General features: G+C 40.9%; 1 protein-coding gene across 2 annotated transcripts; it reads left to right on the top strand.

The window, feature by feature from the left end:
• Nucleotides 1-8821: 8821 nt before the first annotated feature.
• Nucleotides 8822-19383, top strand: LOC148018170 (calcium and calcium/calmodulin-dependent serine/threonine-protein kinase-like). 2 transcript variants are annotated; one of them, XM_087661134.1, is made up of 7 exons: nt 8822-9877; nt 12454-12508; nt 17050-17160; nt 17537-17766; nt 17976-18183; nt 18627-18686; nt 18770-19383. In XM_087661134.1, the coding sequence occupies exons 1-7, from the start codon at nt 9171-9173 to the stop codon at nt 18944-18946; spliced, it is 1548 nt and encodes a 515-aa protein (XP_087517260.1). In that variant the 5' UTR covers nt 8822-9170; the 3' UTR covers nt 18947-19383. The 2 variants fall into 2 exon arrangements, with proteins under 2 accessions (XP_087517260.1, XP_087517262.1); XM_087661136.1 differs by lacking the exon at nt 18770-19383 and having other exon boundaries at nt 18549-18679.
• The last annotated feature ends 3520 nt before the right edge of the window (nt 19384-22903 follow it).

Below are 22903 nucleotides of genomic sequence, written 5' to 3' on the forward strand. Positions count from 1 at the left end.
TCACCTACATCACACAAGTAGCTGTCAAGACCCTACGACATGGACCACTATGGTCAATTGGAATACAACCCCAATTTGTATCATTGGCTCATGCAAAAGTAAACAAAATAACCATGTGTGAAACGCCCTTAACCCCTTAACCATAATCCTAGGAAGGATTCTTCTTCTTTCCACAGGGGGAAGGGGTAAGGTGGAAATAAGAACGAAACTCAAAAGCAAATGGAAACGAATCAAAACTAGTTTATGATTTAAAAAAAGAGTCACAAAATTTGGGATGTATGGACTACTTGAGGGAGAAGTTTAATCCTATAATTTAGCATTTCAATTACGTAAGCATGTGATGTTTTTTTTGCATATAATTATTGTGAAAAGCATTAGTGGTGAACATGGCTTCATGACAGGTACCCAGCATGGCAGGCCAAGAGAAAGCCAGTAAGTTATCGTTTTCTAAAGAGGAGCATGCAAAATATGGCCTTTCTGTGGAAACAAGGGCCTTTAACTAGTTCAAGTTCGCATGTCTTGAACTTGGAGGATATCGCCATGAAAGAACAAATAGTGAAGCAGATTGTCGAACAATCTCATTTGCAAAAGTACATGGAGGCAGCTGGCCAAGGTATTGACTACGAGAAGCTTGCAAAGTTCCTCCAGACCTTTGGTAGGAACCACGGCACTATCATCATGCAAGAAAAAAAGAAACCTGTCGAGTCCAAATCGAGTTGACTCCAGAGTTGGTGGAAAAAGCATTAGGCCTAGTCAATAAGGTGGAAAGGTGACCAAGAGAGATCTTCATGCCATGCTAGGAATGGAAAAAGGTAATGGTCCACACAAACAATGGCATCAGCTTGGTAGACATCCCTGACTTCGAGATCCAGCTCCAAGCCAAAATAAAGGCCTCTACCATTGGCTTCGGTGGGGTTTTGATAGCCATAATAAGGGAAGCACTGGGGGAAGGACAAGATGAAGAAGAAGGAGTTGGAGAAACACCAGAGAGGTCACCTCCTCACCATGAACAACAACCACACTCCAGTGAAAGAGTGGTGAGCGAGGATGAGGAAGAACGAGAAATGCAAAGTAGCCAATGAAAACCCAAAAAACCAAAGCAAAAGGACTCACAAGAGAAGGCCAAGGAGGAAAGCACAAAAAAAGAAAAAAACAGACTTACAAAAGGCCGGAAGAGAGTCTAAGAAGGAAGGGGAAGAGAGGAAGAAAAAAGAAAAGGAGGAGTTGAAAAGGAAGGAAGATGGAGATATGGCTCTAGTAACACACATATCTATAGAGTAGCTATGTAGGTAGGATGAGTTGGGTGCCATGAGCCCATCTAGAGATGAGGACTTGAGCTCAAGCACACAAGTGTTGAAAATCGTGCCACCGCAATGAAGGAAGGCAAGGGCAAGGCCCCAATCGATCCCACCTCTACCCTCATAGTACCTACCACTCCCACAATCATATCTACACTGAGCTCTATGGCCAAAGTGGATGCTACTAACCTCATGGCTTGGGTACAGTACTTTGTTAAGAAGGAAATGGCCCAAGGAACAGGGGAGGATACCCCTATAATAGGAACTAAAAGATCGGCAAGAGTAGCAGACGGCGAGTCTAGGCAGGATCCCAATAAGCAAAAGAGGGAAGCGTCCACAACCTCCATGCCCATAACAAAGCTGCCACCTCCAGGTTATGTGACAAATACATCAATGAGCTCCTCTCGCAACTAAGAAGGCGAAGGAAGATAAGAGGATGGAAGTGGTTGAACTAGAGGCAAAAAAAGAGGCCATGGCTGCGTTGCAATTAGAGAAAACTCATCAAGTGGCCATGTGCCAAAAGGAGATAAGTGAGCTAAAGGAGTAGCTACTACGAGCCAAGGACAAAGCCAAAACTAAGTGGCAAGAAAGGCTGAATGAAGAGACTCAAGCCCTAGTAAGCTTGCAATGCCATAATGACAAGCTTGTATGTGCCAAAAGGAGATAAGTGAGCTAAAGGAGTAGCTACTACGAGCCAAGGATGAAGCAAAAACTAAGTGGCAAGAAAGGCTAAATGAAGAGACTCAAGCCCTAGTAAGCCTGCAATGCCATAATGACAAGCTCGTGAGGCTCTATAAAGACTTGCAAGGGGAGATGGAAAAGGTCCATAAAGCCATAGAAGAGCTAGAGGTGGTGAGGGAAGAAAGGACACATGGATACCAAGAGGAGATCGAGAATTTGAAGCAAGAGGCAACCTTGGAGCAAGAGGGGCAACATAGGCTGAAAAGAGAAATCAAAGATCAAGAGCAGAGGTTGATGATATTGGCTCGAAGGCAAGGAGAAAGCCTTGAGGAAATGGAGAAGAGAGCAGAGGATTGGGCAAATTGTATTGAGAGAAAAGTCAAAGCTTTGGGGTGCCATCTAGCTCAGGTGGAGAAGGACAAAGTGCTAGCTGAGAGCAGAGCAGAGGCCGCCTAAGTGAGTTTTGAAGCCCAACAATGCGCCTTCCTGAACACACTATTGGATATCACTCAAACGGAGGAATCAAAGGCCGTTGAATCCATAAAGAGAAAGCTAGGGATTACATATAGGGCCTTGAGAGCAAGCGTGCAGATGCCAATGCAACTCGTGGGTGTTAGCCGTGGCCTTGAGGAGCAACGAAGCTATCTATTGCAAGCAAGCTTGACCCCACAAGAAGCTAATGCACTAGGGTTTGCTAAGGGGGCACAACAAGAAGACCAACAAGGAGTAAGGGCTAGCACAAGCTTTGACATGGAACCTCACGAAGAAGAACTCATCCCACAACCTCTTTTCCCACGCCTAGAATGACTATAGCAGCAAGTAGACACCTTTGCTACAAGAAAAGCAGAGCTTAAAAGGAAGAGGCAACAAATAGTGGAGCAAGCAAGGCGCAAATTGAATATCAAGCCCCGACCACACCCATCCCACCAAGCCAAGATGATGGCCAAGCAAGCTTCAATGCCAAACTTGTGATCTTGGAGCAACAAGAGACCGCTAGAAGGCCCTTCAACCTTAATTTTCGATTCCCTACCGACTTGCATAGAGTATTGTCAGTCAAGGTGGTGGAAGAGGTCATTAATGTGGGAAGCCGACTAGGAAACAATGGACCTCGGAGAGAGAGTAGAATCCCACCATACGGGGGACCGAGAGGACGCAGATTTTTTGCAGGATCAAATTTTTGAAGTGCCCAGGGCTATGAAGGGCTATGAGTGCCAACCCACATGGACGAGGCGCATTTTTTACGTGAACATGGACTCCTGGATGGATTTTTGTAACACCCTACCCTTCGACTAAAATAATCCAACCTTTATGCCATATCCGAGAAGGGTGGGAGTGAATTTAAACCCAAGCATCCACAGCCGGTACGACTTTCCATGGATCTACAATGCCAATGCTACTAAACCTGAAGAGACCCTCATTTTTATGCTTGAGGACCTATATGATTCCATAGTCCGCTTCATCGACAAATTCTCCTCCTATCCTGATCCCGCCTTCATCACTATCTATAATTATCTTAGACTACTTAGGATACTACTTAGACAGGATCCTACACCATAAGAGCATCGCCTTCCACCCCTCGTTTTTGATGCCAATGGAATAGATAGTTATGCCATGGCAAGATTGATGATGCAAGCAACTCTACTTCCTTCATTTTGTTAGCCCTCCTAGAAAATATGAATGATAGTCGCTTCACATGCTGCAATCATCCATTTCTTTCCAGCACCACTCTCCAAGTGCACATGAACCTCAGAGGGTGCCTCTGCAGAGCTAGCAATTCCTTAGTAAATCTTATAAGCCTCCAACTCCACCCTCTCCCCACACGAATGACGAAGATTAGCTCTCATCATGACTATGTAATTTTTAGGAAAAAAAATGCACAAAGGTCACAGTCACTCCACCTACGGGTTCTTAAGTTAGGCACGTCTGATGGCTTCAATCGGCTGGCTCCATCCCTAATCCCAAAGTCCATTTTGATTCCCCACTTCATGCTTAGGGCACCTCAAGGGCAAGAATTTCAGAATTGTCTCCTTAAGTCACGCACCACACCTCCAATGATGTACGAATTGGGGCCTCAAGTGTGGGACACCACCTAGGCTTAACCCAACTCCTAGTTCCACTCGCATGAGTACTATGCACCACACGGTAAGGTAGACACCCCCAGGTAGTGCACCTTCTTTTCTTTTCAAGTAAAAACAAATGTTGCAACCCACCAACTTTGGAGGCCGCATCATCCATGCAATACATTATTGGCCCCCACCACCTCAACTCCCCAAGACTAATCCCCATGAGGCCCCATCATCATTGACTCACACAACCGCCCTTTTCAATCACGGAATCTTTATTAGCTCAACACCGCAAGTGTTAGGGAACTGGCACTCATCTAGGAGGGGGGTAATCTTATATGATATATCACCATGCAGCCAAAACAAAGCAGAGGTAGACCAAGGAAGCCCCAGTCAAAAAGTAAATGAAGAAGCTCATTCGGAACAGTGCAGGAGATGGCAACCTCAGAAAACAATGTGGGGGAGCTCCAACTACTTTGGCGAGGTCCTCTCAAGGATGAGGGAGGTCTTGTCAAGGGATGAAGGATGCTCTCTCTAGGATGAAGAAAAGCACCGACAACGATCCTAGCAAGGTGCCCCGAAAAGATGGAGGAAAGCACTAAATATTCTAGCAAGGCTCTCTCAAGGGTGAGGGAGCACCTTGTGCAAGGCTCTCGCAAGGACAGCTTGAGGCCCAATGTAATTCATTTTATAAAAAGTGTTGGGTTTGCTCTTGTGCAAGTGGGAAAGTCTGCATGGGCATAGGTGAAGGGGTAATGCAACTTGCAAGGAATAAGGAAGAGCCATGTTAAGCTCTAGTTGTAGCATCCTTGGATGGCGCGAGGAGGCATCAACACCATTTTCAATTTCAATAATGGAGCCGTCCACCCGCCATTCTCCATAAAGGATCCGGCCAACACCATTTTTTATTTCAAGGGCCAATCCATCTCCCACAAGGGCTTGTGTACAAACTCAAAAAAGCCATCTAGCTACACCCATCCTACCTTCCAACTATTGCCAATCAGTGCCATGGGAGTGGCATTAGGCTAGGAGGGGGGTAGTGTTAACCTCAGCATAAGAAAAAGTGGAAAGTGCAAGAGTCAGGAGCTAAAAGAGGCATCCTAGAAGGAAATTGGTCACAACGAAAAAAATAGAAAGAGAAACGATTGAAAGCACAAGGGCGGCCTCAAAAGCTAAGTCAAAGGCAAAAGCGTATTTTTAAATGCAAGGTGCCCCTAAAACTTTTTGTAAAAGAGCGCCAAGTTCCCTCTTGTGCAAATTGTAAAGGTAGATGGGCGATAGAAATAAAGCTAGGAAGATAGGAGGACAATGGGAAAAAGGGCCCCAGTCATGTAAAAAAGGGGATAAGGGGATGACCACCCAAAAGGGATTTAGGGTTTTGTATATAAAGTTGAAAAGTGAATGAGGAGCTTATTCTTTGGTATGTGGCAAAGTGGACTTATCTTCTTCTCTTATTCTCTCCTTCTTGCTTGCTTGTGTGTGCTTGAGAGAGGGAGTTTGAGAGTGTGAACAAGTGAGTGTGTGAGGGCGAGGAGTCAAGGAGAAGAAGCTCTCCATCATCTCCTCTCTTATTTTCTTTTCTTCTCTTCTCTTGCACATGGTTATGGAGGATGGACCTTGAAGGTGGAGACTTGAGGTTGCTTGAGCTCGCATCACAAATCATGGAGCTACCTATCTACTTGAGGGAGGAGGCAAATCATTTGGGCATCAAGGTAAGCTCACTACACCCCGCTAAAAGTGTTACATGTGTTATAATCTAGTTACACACACAAGTTACAGGTAAGTAAAGATATTGTGTTTGATGAGATGAGCAATTGGTATGTTGCTGAAAAATAGATTGTTGTTGTAAATGATGTAAGAGAAAAGGTGATTGCATAAAATATGGGTCCATAGTCACAGACATTAAGCGGGCCAAATGAGTTGTTTTCTAGCAGGTCTACTAAGAGACAATGGAGTGGTGGATTGCATGTAAATAACACTCCTATAAGTGTAAAAAATGCATCACAAAATGGAAAAAAAAAGTGATTAAGTCACTTAGTGTGCCAAATGTTTTTATAGACTATTCACATATAGATGGTGAGTCTATGGTTCAAATCAGAGTATGGACAAGGAGTTTGGTATTTCACTTATTCATACACATGGTACAAGAAAAACCATGGTTGAAGAAAAGGTATCACAGAGTGCTCTGCAAATACATAGGTCAACAAGAATAAGGTTGAAGAAAAGATATCACAAAGTGCTTTGCAAATACATAGGTCAACAAGAATAAGGTAGCCCGTGAATAGGTTAAGGTGAGATATGATGGTTATGTCCCTCACCATCATGCATATATAGCGAAGGTTATAAAATCAATTGAGCCCACTTGTTTTGAGAAAATTATTGGTCATATGCATTGGGAGAATTGATGAAAAATGGTTGCATTTGATGTAAATCAAACTTAGGATATGGTGTCACTTCTTAAAGGAAAGAAAGCTATAGGCTACAAGTGGGTCTACAAAGTAAAACATAAGGTAGATGGAGGAATTGATTATGAGGAGACATTTACTCTAGTGGCAATTGTAAGAGCTATCATTACAGTGGTTGCAACAAAAGGTTGGGTCTTGCATCAAATGAATGTAAAGAATGCATTCTTGCATGGTTAGTTATAAGAAAAACTAAACATGGAGCAACAACACGGTTATGAGAGCATAGTTCATCCCAATTATATGTGTAGGTCATACAAAGCCTTATATGGGGGCTGAAATATGCACCAAGAGCATGGTATGACAAGATAGCATAGTATGTTGTCTCTATTGGTTTTCATATTGAAATTTGATCACTCGCTTTATGGGCGTCAAAGTGATAGGGGCATTGTTGTTATTACCTTGTATGTGAGTGATTTCATAGTTGGGAGTTATAATGTGCAAGAGATGGAGCATGTGAAGAGTCTTCTCAGGCAAAAATTTGACATGAAAGATTTAGGAGAGCTAAAGTACTTTCTTGACATTGAGGTGATAATAGCATCTAAGGGGATATAGCTCTCACAAAGGTAGTACATCTTGGATATGTTGATGAAGTATGGTATGGCTAATTGTGAGCCAATCTTTGTTCCATTAGATCAAAATGTGAGACTAAGTGTTGATGTGGGTAAGATATTGGAGAATCCTAGATGTATAAGAAGATAGTGGGAACTTTTACCTTCACCATTATCACTGGACTAGATTGTAACTATATAGTTGGCTTGGAGAGTCAGTTAATGCAAATGCCTTGTAAGCCTCGTTTGGATAGTATGAAACATACCTTGTGCTACCTTAAGGCCACATTAGATTATAGTATATTTTATGTGGCTAACTCAATGGTGTAGCTATTTAGTAATATTGATGTAGATTAGGCAAGCAGTGTATCCTATTGATAGGAAGTCCACCTTTAGGCCTATGTATTTTTCTTTGGAAGTGAGGCTATTACTTGGAGTAGCAAGAAATAGCCCACTATTGTATTGTTGAGTATAGAGATAGAGTATAGGGGTACTACGATGACATCATGTAAGGTAGCTTGGATACTAAGGCTACTTGATGATTTGGGGATATAAATAGATAAGAGATTGTTATTTATTGTGACAACATGAGCATCATGCAGTTAGTGAGGAACCTAATGTTTCATGCATGCACGAAACACATTGAGTTTCATTACCATTCATCAGATAGCAGGTCTTGGTCGATGACATTGGTCTCATATATATAAGTGCAGAGGAGCATGTTACATATATTTTCTCCAAGGCCCTAGGAGTAGAAAAGCTTCAACGATTTCGAAGCTTACTTGTTATACAGGTCATGGAGTTGAGCTTGAGGGGGAGTGTTGAGATGTCAAGCTCAATACGAGTAGACACTCACGTACTTGGATGATTGTTTCTGTATTCATATTATTAACATGGTTGATACCTGCATCGACATGTCATTCCTGCAATACTTTACAGTTGGACATCCATACACTCGAGTTATGTGATATCTATCTAGTCATCTTTCTAATTGATGTGCTCACATTATGGACTGCTCGTATATTATATAAGTTGTACTCTCTTATTATTCATGGTAGATTAATGTAGTTGAGAAGAAGAAGAAGAAAGACTAGGGTTTCAACTTCCTATCTTGTGTGTGTTGTTTATGTGTTTTGTGTCTTGTAAGAGCTCAAGCTCCCTCTCTCTGCCCCCATCTTTTCAATATTCAGGCATGGCCACATATATCTATTCACATTAATATGGTTTCAAAATATAGCCTTATAGGTTACAAACATGGATGCATAGAGAGATATGACTTGCATGTTTATGATGATATGTTTATATACAGCTATACATAAATATTGATACATTTACATATATTTACTACGTAAGAAATTATCTGATACATGCTTGTTGGCATTTGATTTGATCAATTCATTTTTGAAACTTTAGCCTAACAGTCATGATCTCAACCATTGAGAGGGTTGAAACATTGTTGTGTGAAATTTTCCTCTGGATATTACCTTTGATATTTACTATTTTATATGGTAGAACAATCTATTTAACTTTAGAAGAAGCCTTGTAATGCAGCATCCACAATTATTGTGGTGGGTAGGACCTTGAGTGATTTTATCACCTTCTAACTTCTGCTAAGAAGAAATTAATATATTGTACGGCTGCTTGAATGATGCCCCAACCGTGCAATTAGCGTGCAGGCCAGACTAATTAGCATAAATTTAAATTTAAATAAATATAGAAATATAGATATAGAAATCTCAAAATGTGTACACTTGTTTTCTGAATATCTGAGGTGTGCGCATTTTCTTCTTGCACAGGGTGGCCATGGCGAATCTTTGCATCATCAGTTTCTCCTCTCTCTCTCTCTCTCTCTACAAACAATACATCCAAAAAAAAGTCCACCCTTCTGGCCTCCAGTCTCATTCTCGCCCTTCCACCTTTTGCACATGCATTCTCTGCAACCCTAACTCCAATTCCTGCAGCATCCGGCTCTGATCCTGCAGCCTTTCTACCTCTGCGTAGCGCCAATTCCATCACAAAGACCGTAAGATTGAATCTTCCCTGATCCGGCAGCCATCATTATCCCGCCAATTTGATCAGAAAAGACTGATCAAATCCTTCCCCTGATTCCCATCCATGGTGAATCAATACGACCGGCACATCAACCAAGACTATGTTGTTTGCGATGTGCTCGGCACAGGCGGCTTCTCCGTAGTCCGCAAGGGCATCCACAGATCAGACGGCTCCCCTGTCGCAATCAAGACCTTGAAGAAGGTCGCCTTCCCAGCAGCTGGCAGCAACCATGGAGCCGCCCATCGCAAGGTCAACCGGCCCCTCCCCCTCCCCCCGCAGGTCTCAATCTCCGAGGCCTTGATCGCCAATGAGATCGTCGTCATGCGGCGCATTGTCGAGGACGTCTCCCCCCACCCCAACGTCATCCATCTCCTCGACGTCTATGAAGACGAGACCGGCATCCACCTTGTGCTAGAGCTCTGCTCTGGAGGGGAGCTCTTCGACCGCATTGTTGCCTCAGACCGCTACTCTGAAGCTGGTGCTGCGGCTGTAATCAGGCACATTGCAAGTGGCCTCAAGGCCCTTCACCAAGCCCAAATTGTGCATCGTGATCTCAAGCCAGAGAATTGCCTCTTTCTTACACCGGATAATGACTCGCCTTTGAAGATAATGGATTTCGGTCTCAGCCAAATTGAACAAGTAACAAATCCGATCGTTGGAATGTTTGGGTCCATCGATTATGTGGCCCCAGAGGCTCTAGCAAGGAGAACCGTGCTGCCAGCAAGCGATATGTGGTCCGTAGGTGTGATCCTGTACATTTTGCTTTGTGGGTAAGCCATTCTGTTTGAACCCCCAATCTCCAAACATGAGCAATGATCTGCAGTTGGAAAATTTTGTAATCTGAGCAAGCTATGCGTGTAAGTTCTGCAGCCCTCAAAAGGCAAATTTTTATTCGTTCAATTGGCTGGCAGGACCCTGAAAAGCTTCATCAGCATCCTGCCAGCCAATGACCTATGTCGAAAGAAGTAATTCCATGTGAGATTGTGCAGGTAAGAGCTTAAACGACTCAGACACAGTTGGAACAGTTGAATTCCTTGAAGACATCTACTTATTACTTGTTTTACTCATTGCAACTAAATCAGAACGGCCTGCTATCTTCTGTGGCTGTGCAACACTAAAGTGTCAACTGAGTAATTTTGTATGAAAATGGTCCAAGAAGTTTATGAAATACAAATCAAGGCCCTGCATGGAAGCAGTCAGTGGTGCATGGAACCTCTCAGTTGTTTAGACGAGTGAATGTTGGAGTGCATTTTTACTACAGTTGAGCCCATGGAGGATAGGTGTGGTGTGTATCATGCAATGAAGTTTGACACTTAAGAGAGATTGTGGGCTTGGGTGTGATATATTAGGTGGTGTGGGTGACCCTCCAGCTGTTATTGATCACGGGATGCTTGCTGCAGCAAAGCCTACTAATGAGGCTAAGTGGACATGCACAATTACCAAGGAGTTGGGAGGGTTGGAGCCGGGCGGATCGGATACTGGAACAAAGCTTTGTTAGGGCCAAAAAAACTGCATATATTTGTTTTATGTCAAGCCGCTGGATAAGATGCCTCTCCTTGTTCACATGATGAAACAAGAAATTAAAATCCTGAAGTGTTGTTGAAAGGATGTACCAATTCCAAACTATCTGCAAGAATGTGGATAAGCAAATGAGGCTGAAGAGCCATGCAAATAGGTCACACTTATCCAAAGCTTCAGATGCCTCTAGTTCCCTTGTTTGACAGTTGAGCCTCTGTTGAGTGTCAATGGCAGGTCATGGGACACTTCATTCCTAAACACCTCAACAAGAATACATGGAAAGGGGGATTTTCGGGCAGAGAGCATTTTGAGCATAGGAAATCAATAAGAAAAGGGAAACAAGAAGCAAGAAGTCACAACTTTTTCCTAGGAAGCCTCTGGAATGAATTTTAGGTACTGTATGAACTGGTGTTGCTGTGCGCACGTGCACGCATATGAGTGTTTCTTGGGGAGGAGGGGTGTTGTGTGTGGTGGTGGCATGTTGGCCCACACATTTTGTATGGGCCAACATGTGTCGATAAATTTTTCTGCATCAGATTAGTATGTTATTTTCGTGCTGATTCATATTGAGATTAGGGAAAGGGTCTTGTATGTGTGTTGTACATGCTGCAGCCTGCAGGTGACTTTCAAGTCCTGCATTTGTGCAGCATGCATGCCTTGGGAAGTCATTTTCATCGTAGGGTAGCAGAATTTCAAGCTGGATCCATATCTCAATATCTGACCATCAAGTCGACTCCTTACTAGAAGGCCAAGGAGGGCAAGCTACAACACTTGGAGTACCATACAGAGAGCGAACCTCTTTCCAATCATTGTTTCATTCTGTTGGTGTGTCCCAAAGAGTTTAGGGACAAGGCTTAGCAGGAGGTATGGCTGTTGGCTATGTGTCTCTTTCCATGGCTTCTGGGGTTTTACCTGGTCATAAGATTTGCCTCTAAGATGGCTTCTGCTTGTATCTTTCTTGATCTGACACCTTTACAATGTCCGACCAGAAGGGTTTGGACAGGAAATGAAATCTCACATGATGTATATGACTCTAGATGCCATTCTAGCTTGGAAAGGCCTTTTAGGGCTTGTCTTTTTTAGCAGAGAATGATGTAATTATTGTCAATTCATGTCCCTATACTATGATTCACAGTGTGATGTAAATAAGGGTTCTTCATTACGAAAGGTGCTCAAGGCCATCCCCACACGAAAGAGGATCCAACCTGTCCTACTGTCTCTCACATAAATCATGAGAAAGAATAGGATCGATGCTCAATGACCTTAAGTGTTTAGTAGTTTAGTGACATCTTCACATTCACAGTCCTAGTAGTAGAAAAGTAGACATATCCTGTAACAACTTGACTTCTAGATAATACATCTGGAACTGTGGAATCCATCTCAAAAAGGTGCTTCCACTACTTGACTGTATGGCTCATTGATAATTGCTCATCAATCTCCCAAACCATACTAATTCTCCTGTATTTGTTCAGAGATATGCTTTTGTCATGCTTGCCACTGGCAAAGTTTCAGCACTGTAATAGCTTCTTAAATCAGTTCCACTGCAGTCATGATTTTGCAATTTTGACATGAACCTGCTTGCTTTTGTGATTTGCTAGGGCAAAAATTTTCGGTGGTTTGGATCAGTTGGATTGTTTATTCTGACTGATCATAACTGCTACTTAGAGTTTTGTTTATCTTACAATTCTATTGGGTATTGATTGTTAAAATATAAATCAGTTTGATTTTTGAATTTGCGTGCTGTCACTTTGCAACCTTTTTCTGCTGGATCTCAGTAGATTGTTCGAGCTAAAAGATGTTAAATGGATGTATATTGCTGTTTTACCAGTTACCCTCCATTCTATGCAAGGACTAATCGAGAAAAGCAAGGGCTTATATTGGCAGTAAGGATCAATACTTCTTGCTTTTGTGCTATGATTTTACTCTTTGTTGGAGTTATACGAGTGTTTGAATGCAGAACTTTTCTTGATGAGATACAACATGTTGGGCTTATTGGCACTAATGTGTCTGGTATTTAGTCTTGGTTGGGTTAATGTGTTGAAAATATCACTGAATGAAGTTCTACTTGTGGGAGTGTCACTTGCGAGAAGTTTGAATAGTGATTGCATATTGTCTGTGCCTGGGTCCCCTCTAGAAACTATATGTCTACAATAGATATAGAGAGTTCTCTGTGTCACTTTATTAAAGGAGCTGACAATTTCCTTCTCAGGATCATTTTCCTGGCGGGCTCTACTTTGATTTCTTCCTTTTGTACTTAAGTGTGATTTTGGGCTGTCTTTAACCAGTTTGAGAGCATGAATTCAGCTATGCACACTCCCAGTGCATGGACAATTGTATTCATTGAGGGAGCCCCTTATTGATAGTTATGGAGCTTGTGCAGTTCAGTCCCAGTAAATTAATTTGTTTTTGGCTATTTCTTCTTGCATATCATATGGATCTCTCCTTGAATTGATGGCTCTCACTATGGATAACCATTCTTTTACAAAGAAGGGTGTGTGTTTGTTTGGGGCCTTGGTGTGAGGCATTTTGAATTATTTGGATTGCATTGAGAGTTCTCATTATGCATAACCAATCTTCTACAAAAAAGAGAGTGTGTGTGCGTGCATTTGGGGCCTCATTTCTAGGCACCTGGAACTATTTGGAAGAAAATCTGTTGAATAAAAAAAGAACCATAAATGTTGAAGTTCGTAAAATCCAAGCTCAAACCCTTATTTTAAATCTGAAAAACAAGAGAAAGAAACTCAAATCCAGAAAAGCAAAACATATAGGCTGAAACTTGTCATGAGGAAGCAGCCATGATCCATCTGAGAGCCAAAATTTTCATTGGTTGCTAAAGATAGAAGCTGTCCAGGGCATCTTCATTTGCTACTATTAACACTTATAAGGGAACCTCAGCACTTTTTCTTTGTCAGTCAAGATTTCTCCAGCTTCATTTTCATGAGACAAGGCTATTTTGTGCACCATGTTTGTTAGGCCAGCCTGCTGAGAGCATTGTCTCATCATGCTACCCTTGACCGCCCACTAAACCTACACCTACAGCCCAAGAAGCAGATCAACGAGCTTTCTATATGAGGATGTGGAATTCTCAGTCAGCCAAGGGTAGCCATACCTTCATCCACAGATCAGCAAGGGAAGAGGATCCAACTCCCATAGCCATCAAGCAACTAAGAAGGCCATCATGACCCTTGCACAAAAAGAAAGGGGAAAGCAAGGAATTTTTGGCCTCTTATAGCTTGCCTTTTTGGTGTCAAGTTTGCCTTCTATTCCACAACATGGCAAAGGGTTAGCTGGCGATCAAACTCCACCTATGCCTATGAAATTATGATGATGGAACTTCTGGATATAGAAGGAGAGGAGTATGGCATGGATGATGATGTGGTGACCATTGAAGAGCACACATAGTGGTTAAATTGCAAATTGCAAATCAAGGAAATCCACATGCACTACAAGACATTCCATGACTTGTAAATTGGCAATTCTTGAGGTCATATAACTCGTAGTAAGGGAGGGGAATTAGGTGCTTTGCCTTCAGGATCTGGTACTGCTCATGTTGGTATCGTGAAGGACCTGAAAAATCTTTATATAACAGAGAGGAAAAAAAGGGAAAAAAAGGTGCAATTAATACCTCTCTTAAATGGAAGGATTTGCATATGTACAGAATTGAGGATTGGTTCCTAGAACTCGAAAACAGTTCGAAATTCACTTTACTGATGAATCCAAAGTAAGCTCTTCTTTTAGCTAACTAAATGCTGCAATTTCTTTAGTAGTCCATTTGAATGGGATTCCCTTCTTTTGCAAAGCATGAAAGGATAAAGCAATCTCAGCAAAGTAGTGTATGGACCTTTTGTGCTTTATACAAGGTTCTCAAAAGCTACATATTGCGTCAGTTTTGTAGGATCTGTACAAACACTGTCTTTATAGACAATGTGTCCAAAGAAGTGAATCTTTGACATAAATATTCACCATATTTTGCGTGATAACCAGCTTGTATTTTCTTAGTTCTGAAAATATAATGTGTCAAATGCTTCTCATGTTCTAGGTCATTCTTACAGTGAACTATCATGCCGTCAAATAATATGCCAACAAAGGAGCTATGTGATCGAAAATTTGATCCATCATGCGATTGAACATTGCTGGTGCATTTGTAAGCCCAAATGGCATAACCAAGAACTCTTGTAAACCAAAGGTGGTTGTAAAAGATGACTGGCATACATGTTCAGACCTAGTGCATATCTGATGACACTTTTGAGATCTATCCGATTGATGATTGCACTTAGCTCTAACCAATCAAGGATCCACTCTCAGTATAGGGAAACAATTGTCAATAGTGTCTCTATATAAGGTTTGGTAAGCAATACCCATGCACCTTGAACCATTCTATTTTGGGACCCAGAGCACATGCAAGAAAATGGGTGATGAATTGGTTGAATTGACCTCTTTTCCAGCAGCTCATAAATTTAACTCATGATTTCTTGTTGTTGGACAGCACTCGCTCTTTATGGTGGCCAGTTCAGCAGCGTACTACTAGGCATTAGGCCAATGGGATGATTCTTTGGCCTCTTAGGTGGAAGTTCCCTATGTAGAGAGTCAGAAAAGCAATCCTGAAACTCACTTAAGAAATCTTTCTGCCCTTTATTTAGCATAGAAACATTCCTTTGCAAAAACTAGATATTCAGAAATGTGGTTTTTCATTACTGAAGAAACGACTGAAGCTGACATAATGAGAGCAAACTCTCCCTTTGGCTCAATATCCAGAACATGTTGCTTTCCTCTATAAATCTTCCTCTTATACACATCCACTGTTGCATGAACACCATGGGATAGCAACAATACATCATAATCATCAAGGGGCATAGTACGAAAGTCCTTCTTGATTACATAAGTCTGCAATTAAATACGGAGCTTTCAAATGATAGGGGTGATTGGCTCTGCATGACTAGGGCACACCTTACTGGCCTCATCCATAGGACCCATCTCATTATTACATATTCTTGACTTGGCTGCCATTATAGGAGAAAAGAAAGCTAGCATGGGCACTTTGATCAAGTGGTCTGATCTCTCACTTTGCCTCAAGCATGGCATAACTTTATATAGCATCCCCATTTGCCTGCTCACACCAACTATTTTAGGCAATGATCTACTTAAACTTCTTGCCCTTTTGCTCTCCTTTTTCTTCTGAATTATCCTTGGACTTGGGCTATGGGCATTCATGGGCCATACGGCAATATGCCCCTCTTGCTCACAAATATAATTTTTATTTGCAGCAAATAATGCTTCTTTACAGCAAGGTTTTGCAATTCACAAATGGCCTCTAAATTGCCTACTTGCATGAAGGGGTGGCTCATCAGATCTCCTGCTTTCTGTGTTTCTTTGAGAAGTCAGGTTTGCTGCCCTTAAAGCTAGAACTGTATTCTTTCAGCAATGCATCTTTTGTATTTGCAACCTCTATCAATCATGCATGTTAGTCGTTCTTGTCTTTCGTGCGGTAGTCATGGATTTCATTGGGAGACCACAACAATATGCCTCAATCAGCTTTGCCATTGTCACCTCGCAAAACAACTAATTGACAACAAGGCTGCGGAACTTATTATGTACTCTTCCAAATCTGCACAGTGAGCAGCATCTGATTTGTGCAAAGCTGTTGTTACATTCACAGCATTCCAATTAGCCTTTGCAAGGCCTCCCAATTAACCAGGCATACCAGTTTGCATTGTTGGCTGCATGCCAATGTCACTCACCAGGATCTGCTTTCCAACTCAAGATGAACATATGATTTACTCCTACACCTTTGGCCATGCAAGAAATTGAATAATTTATGCAAGCCATAGGCATTGGGGGGGTCCATTAGTGGCAGGGGTTCAATTGTTGAGAGTCAGAGAAATATTGAATAATTACTTATGTAATATATAGGTGCACAGTGCACATTTTAATAATTTATGCAAGCCATAGGCATTGGGGGGGTCCATTAGTGGCAGGGTTTCAATTGTTGAGAGTCAGAGAAATATTTAATAATTACTTATGTAATATATAGGTGCACAGTGCACATTTTAATAATAGGGGCTTATGGACCTTAGTGTAAAACTTTGGATTAAACAAATTGTGGCCTTGTTGCTTGATAGTATACTTGACATAAGTTTGGGCATGTAGATATGCACCTTGGGAGTGAGGGTGGGACTGTAAGGAACTGTGGTTCTAGTGTGTATCTTGTTATTGAAAATCACTGATACCAGGAAGCCTTACTCACTTTTTGTAAGGAGATGGTAATGCCACTAGGAAGAGTTGTTGTTATGATGTTGACTGTTTGCAGAACTATTCTACATTCAGGATCTCTCCAGATTCATATGCACAAACTTTTGTTTGTGTGTTTGTCTCTTTCTTATTACTGTGTCTTAAATGTTTTTTTCACTGTCTGATTTGTGTACAGGCTGATTTCAATTTTGATGAGTACACTTGGAAGTCGGTTTCTTCATCTGTGAAACATCTCATAAAGAGCCTCTTGGCACTAGATCCTCACAAGCGGCCATCTGCTGCTGAGGTAAAACTCTTTCTTGCACTGTAGACAGAGCAGATAGTTTGATGTCAAGCTGCAGCCAAGGAAGTATTCTCATGCCCAAAACGACCAGTCTTCTTGTCTGGAACAAGAAAACTTTGAATCACGTTTTGAAACGTAGATATGGTGCCAGGGGCCTTTTGTGTCAAATCTTTAGTTGAAAACGTAGATCTGGCAACTTCAAGTATTTTGGTGGCATATTTTCATTTGAGTTTACTGGACAGCTGGTTTTGTTAATACTTTTGGATGTAGCATAGCTTGCATTTTGTAGCAGTTAATATCATGCTGGTAGCATTAGGTTTACTGTGTACTATTGCTACACACTGCTGAAGTTGATTAACATTTTGGTGGCACTGCACAGTTGCTGGAACATCCGTGGGTGAGGGGTGATGCTGCAAATCAGGAACCTGTACAGCATGAGATCTTCCAACGATTGCAGAGTTTTAATGCCCGGAGAAAATTTCGGGCTGCTGCATTTGCAAGCATCATAAGCAATACCTTCATGCGTAAAACAAGACTAAAGTCTCTTATTGGTTCTCATGATCTGAAAGATGAAGAGTTAAGAAAGCTTCATGATAATTTCAAAAGAATGTAAGTTGCTACCACCAATTGCTTTGACAAATCAGGGGCCTTGCTCCATATGTCAGATCTTTTGAAAATGTGGAGATTGTCCTGTTTGCTAGTGACTTTCGGTTGTTGAAGCTAGTGGTATAACATGATTGGGGCATGATATTGTAGTTCAGCTTTTGGCAATATTTCCATTCACCTGTTCACATGTAGACTGATATGCTTCAGTGCAGTTGCTCAAATGGAGTCAGTGCAACTGTGACGGAATTTGAAGAAGTTTTAAGGGCCATGAACTTTCGGTCCTTAGTGCCTCTTGCTCCTCGCATATTTGAGTTGTTTGATAATGATGGAAGTGGCACAGTGGACATGAGGGAGATCGTGGGAGGATTCAGCTCTTTGAGAAACTGTCGTGGCGATGAAGCATTGAAGTTGTGCTTTCAGGTGATTACAACTCTTCAGAGAACATCTTCATTCTATAGCTGTGCTGCAAGGGTGCTATGATTATTTTATGCGGTTACTTTACTTTTGATGTCTATGCACATGTTTATTCTTCAGAAAACCTGTGTATTCAATCACTATGTTGCAAGATGGGTGATTGCTACTTTGGTGTCTTAGTGCTGTTACTGTAATTTTGATGTCTGTGTGCAAATGTATTTGTCAACAGACATGCGTAATCAATGACCATGTTGCAAGAATAATTAATACTACTCTCATTGCTGCAGTGCCATTATTGTACATTGATATGGCATTACACATTTAAATTCTTCATAGGACCTGTTTTAATCATATCTATGTTGCAATGATAGGAAGATGCAACTGGCAATATTCAATGACAATTCTACAAATGATTTAAAAAGTTCTAATATGGGTGCTGCATAACTCAGATGTACGACACTGATGGTTCTGGTTACATATCGCGAGATGAGTTGGCATCTATGTTCAGGGTAAAAATGGGTCATATGTGTTTCCCTTCTTGATAAATATGGCTTACTGTATGTTCCTGAGGTGGTCAATGGAAATCCTGCAGGCACTACCCGATGTCTGTCTTCCTGTAGACTTTACAGAACCTGGGAAACTGGATGAGATTTTTGACCATATGGATGCAAACAATGACGGTCACATCAGCTTTGAAGAGTTCAAGGATGCAATTCAGCTGGACCAGTGCCTACGGAAAGCAGTTCTTTTGCCTTTGCAGCCGTTATAGGTGCCTGAATGTGGGAAGATCAATGAAAGCCCACTGTTGCTCGACTCTCTTTTGGCAGGAAAGCAGAGGAAAAATGTGGAGCTTATGTGGTTCTCTGCTTCAAATGCGCCTATTTTCTGCTAGGGTTCCAATTTTGCATAGCTGAATTAGGTTCCTTATCAAATGGACTAAAGAACAAATAAAGGGTTGGAAATTTGGTTTATAGATTTTGAAGCCCTTATTCAAGGGCATTATATCACCATCCAGCCAGTGCCACAAATCTAGATGGGATGTATGCCATTGCGAGTGTCTTTGCTATTGCATTTTATGCATTCAATGGTAGTTCACTTGGCATTCATGCACCTGACTCTTCTTCATGTGCTCCTCACCTAAATTTGGGAGGGGGAAATTTCTCCAAGTTAGATTTGAGCTTGCAAAGAAACAATTTATAGTTCCAATCTGGCGGATGGGTGCACTCATCTCTAGTCTAGCACTATAAAGGCAGAACAAAGAGCAGTTCTCAAGTCATAAGGTAATGGTTAATGCAAAGCAAATGTTGATTAATGACACCAAAAAGGGTTGCATATGACACCAGCTATAGCCAAAGTGGTGATAATTCTTAAGAATTCTTGTAGATAAGCATGGGCGAGGTGGAAATGATAATTTTTCTCCTCGTCCCAGTGAGAAGAACAAATCATTGGGAAATGAGGAAAGTGCAATTGGGTTGTATGAACACCCTTTTGTTGATTTACAATCTGAGAGGAGGCAACCATTGAAATGAAGGCTATAAGTCAGGCAGATGGTAAGAAACAGGTGAAGTCACATAATTAAAAGCAAACTTGAGAAAGGCTCATAGATAGACATGTCTATCAATGCAATAATGATCAAGATCCTGACTGGCATAGATCCTATTGGAGCATCACTCTAAGGGGTAAAAGCTGAATGGATGCAAATCTTCAAACTTGGTAGCAATATACGATTGCCTACGCACACAAGCCTTCAACCTTTCTCCTGATGGTAGGTAGAATCCTCGTCTTGCACAGGTAAGGTACCAAAAAGGGCAATCATGAGCACCAGGATAGTGCTGTAGAGGTACTTTTCGGAAGGTATTGGTGGATATGAGTAATGGCTGGAGGAGCTGTCATACAGAGGGCAACTCATCACATGTATGATGTGGGAACATGTGATTGGCCAATGGAGTGGGTTTTTCCATCATCACATGCACTCTAGATGCAACCCCTTCGTCCTGTCCTGTCGGTCTCATGCTAGACACTTGCTGCATGACTGCCTCCTGGAAGCCCTTGTTGGCATCCTCTACAGAGTTCCCAAGGTTGCAAGATGAAGGCTGTGGCCTGAGTGGAGGGTCAGTCAGACTGCAAGGTGGTTGCTGCTGCTGCTGCTGCTGCTTCTTGCCCCAATATGTTACAACATATAGCGAGTCGTACGTTGTGTGTATATGTTTGATTCTTTCTAATTAACTGCAGATTTAAAAAATTAGATGTTTCGTGGGAATATTTGGAGATGTTAGTAAAGTCCCTTTTTTGCATTATTGTGCTTTGCCGTTTCAACAAGTTAGGACTCCAAAGAAATTGGGATTTTCTTGAACAGAAAAACCTTCAAACCGCACATTTTGTGTCACTAAACATCGTTAGTTTATTCAATTGAAGATCTTTGGTCCATTTTAAAAGGTCACTATACATATGAATAGCAATGAGCACCCCATATTCTAGATATCAATGTTTGTTCACATTCTTCACCTCTATGAAATCTTATTATGGAATTTTCATGTGTCTTGTGGTGGTGATTAATCACAATTTATATATAATGAAGTGAGATTAAAATTTTATCAAGTTCTTAAATTTAGGAAAATTCACCATTTCATAGTCACCATGGATAGGAGGCCAAGTTTCTTCAAATGGAGTGGTAATATGCTTACATGCACTCTTAGCTAAGAGACATAGTAGAATACTTGTATTACCAAGTTGTAATGGAGGTTTTCTAGTACAAAGGGATGAGGCTTTTGATGAAATATATTTTAGGAGCCATAAGATAAATATTGTATAGCTATATGAATGAGTAGAAGTGTTGTTGATATGCATCTTGAGTAGATATGATTATCTACCAAGTTATATGTTTGATGTCTATAATCCATAGACATTTGGAACATTATTAATGCTTTTCAAGCCTTAGGCTTCTACAATACCAATTTGAATGCCAAATTGTGAATAATTAGATGACACATCAACTATCAAACTTACCTACTTTGAAGGTGCTAGAAATGTGATGGATCAATTTCTATGTGAGACATAGAATGTGCAACTAAGAACCTTCTTGGGTTGATTGAATCACGAGTTTAAATTTTTATTTTTTCTTTCGATGTGTTTTTTGATAGCTCTTAAGAGGATATGAAGTGTCATTGGCACCTCATCTCCTTTGATAAATTGTGAGAGCTTTTATAGGAGAATATGGAGTCATTGAATTAGACCTCTCATCTCTTTTGATAAATGTGCTCATGTGTTCATTTCACACACCCACATAATTAAATTACTTGGAATCTTACTATAGTGCATATTACAATGGAAAGACCTATTCAATTGTAGGTGTAAATAGAGAATATAATGTATTTATAATAAAAGGAATGACTTGTCAAATGAGAAAAGATCACATAGAAGGTAACAAAGAGGTGCAACGATAGCATGATATCTTTTTAAGGAAACATGTATGTGATTTTAGTAGGAGTGAAAGGTGTTCATATTCTGGGAGAAATTTGTTGAGATAGTAAGCTCAACACATGTGGACATTGATAATGAATCGCCTAGTTAGATGGGTTTGCACATCTATACTTGCACATTGGTAGTCATTATGATTCTCACAAGGCTAGTGACTTATTACATATTTAGTTTGTTGCACCTACCTACAGCTAACATAGTATAGTGCCAATTGATTAGTATAGTCGGTTATGCATTGTTTGATTTAGTATATTACTTTTTTCAATGTTGTATTTTATCTATACTTTGTGTACATTGTATTGTGTATGAAAGAATGAGAAAAAACTAGTAAGAAAACATTTTGGCCTCCGTCTCTCTTCTTGTGTTCTTGATTAAGCTTTCTCTTGTGTATATGGTGTGTGTTTAGGATAGGAACTCAAAAAAGTCCCCCCACCATGCGATTATTGACATGATATTAGAGTGGCACCACTGAGAGACTAATTTTGAAGGCTGAAATGAATGAGAAGAAACAAAGATTTGAGTAAGCAAGTAATGAGTAAAAAGCTCTTCCATTTTTTTACTCTCTTGGATAGTGCTTGTGGAGACACTAGAAGTAAGGCAAAGCAAAAATTTCAAATTGCTATGAGATTTGGTGTGCGAGCTAAGCACTATATATTCTACAAATAGATCCTTTAGAGCTTTCTTGCTACTTTTTTAGCCATCTGAGTCCATTTTGAGCCCTGTTTTAGCCCCATAAGGTTATGAACAATAGTTTTAGAGTACACTGTCATTTTGGTTGTGTTGATCGAAAGTGGCTGCACAAATCATAGATTTCAAATTTGTAAGTTCGAGGTGTGTGTTTTCCTAGAAGTAAATACAAGTTTTATCATCTAACAGATTGCAAATTATATGTATTGTTGATCATTCGGTGAAAAAGATTGCTTGATGTATTGTTGTGCACTCGTTGTGAAAGATTACAGAAAACTTGCTTGTTGTTTTGTATCGATTTTGTGATAATGGTAGAGAACAATGGAAGCTCTATCATTGAGAAGCTCGATAAGAATAACTACACGCCATGGAAGTTTTGTGTGATAATTCTTATTGGAAAATGCCTTTATGAGTTTATTTCAGGTGAAGAAAAGAAACTAGAGCTAAGTAATCTTTCGACGACTAAAGAATTAGAGGCATGGAAATAATGAAATGCAAAAGATAAAATGTAATATATTGGCTATTTGCAGTCATTGATAATATATTGGCTATTTGTAGTCAT

Source organism: Lygodium microphyllum, chromosome 21, assembly GCF_053477565.2.
Source record: "Lygodium microphyllum isolate KBCC chromosome 21, Lygodium_microphyllum_v1.1.10, whole genome shotgun sequence".
Taxonomy (NCBI): Eukaryota; Viridiplantae; Streptophyta; class Polypodiopsida; order Schizaeales; family Lygodiaceae; genus Lygodium; species Lygodium microphyllum.

Bases quoted from the DNA above. Each gene is read 5' to 3' on its own strand.
- LOC148018170 (XM_087661134.1), top strand. From the start codon at position 9,171: ATGGTGAATCAATACGACCGGCACATCAACCAAGACTATGTTGTTTGC. The intron at 17,767-17,975 runs GTAAGTTGCTAC...GCTTCAGTGCAG, and splicing joins CATGATAATTTCAAAAGAAT to TTGCTCAAATGGAGTCAGTG. The intron at 18,184-18,626 runs GTGATTACAACT...TGCATAACTCAG, and splicing joins CATTGAAGTTGTGCTTTCAG to ATGTACGACACTGATGGTTC.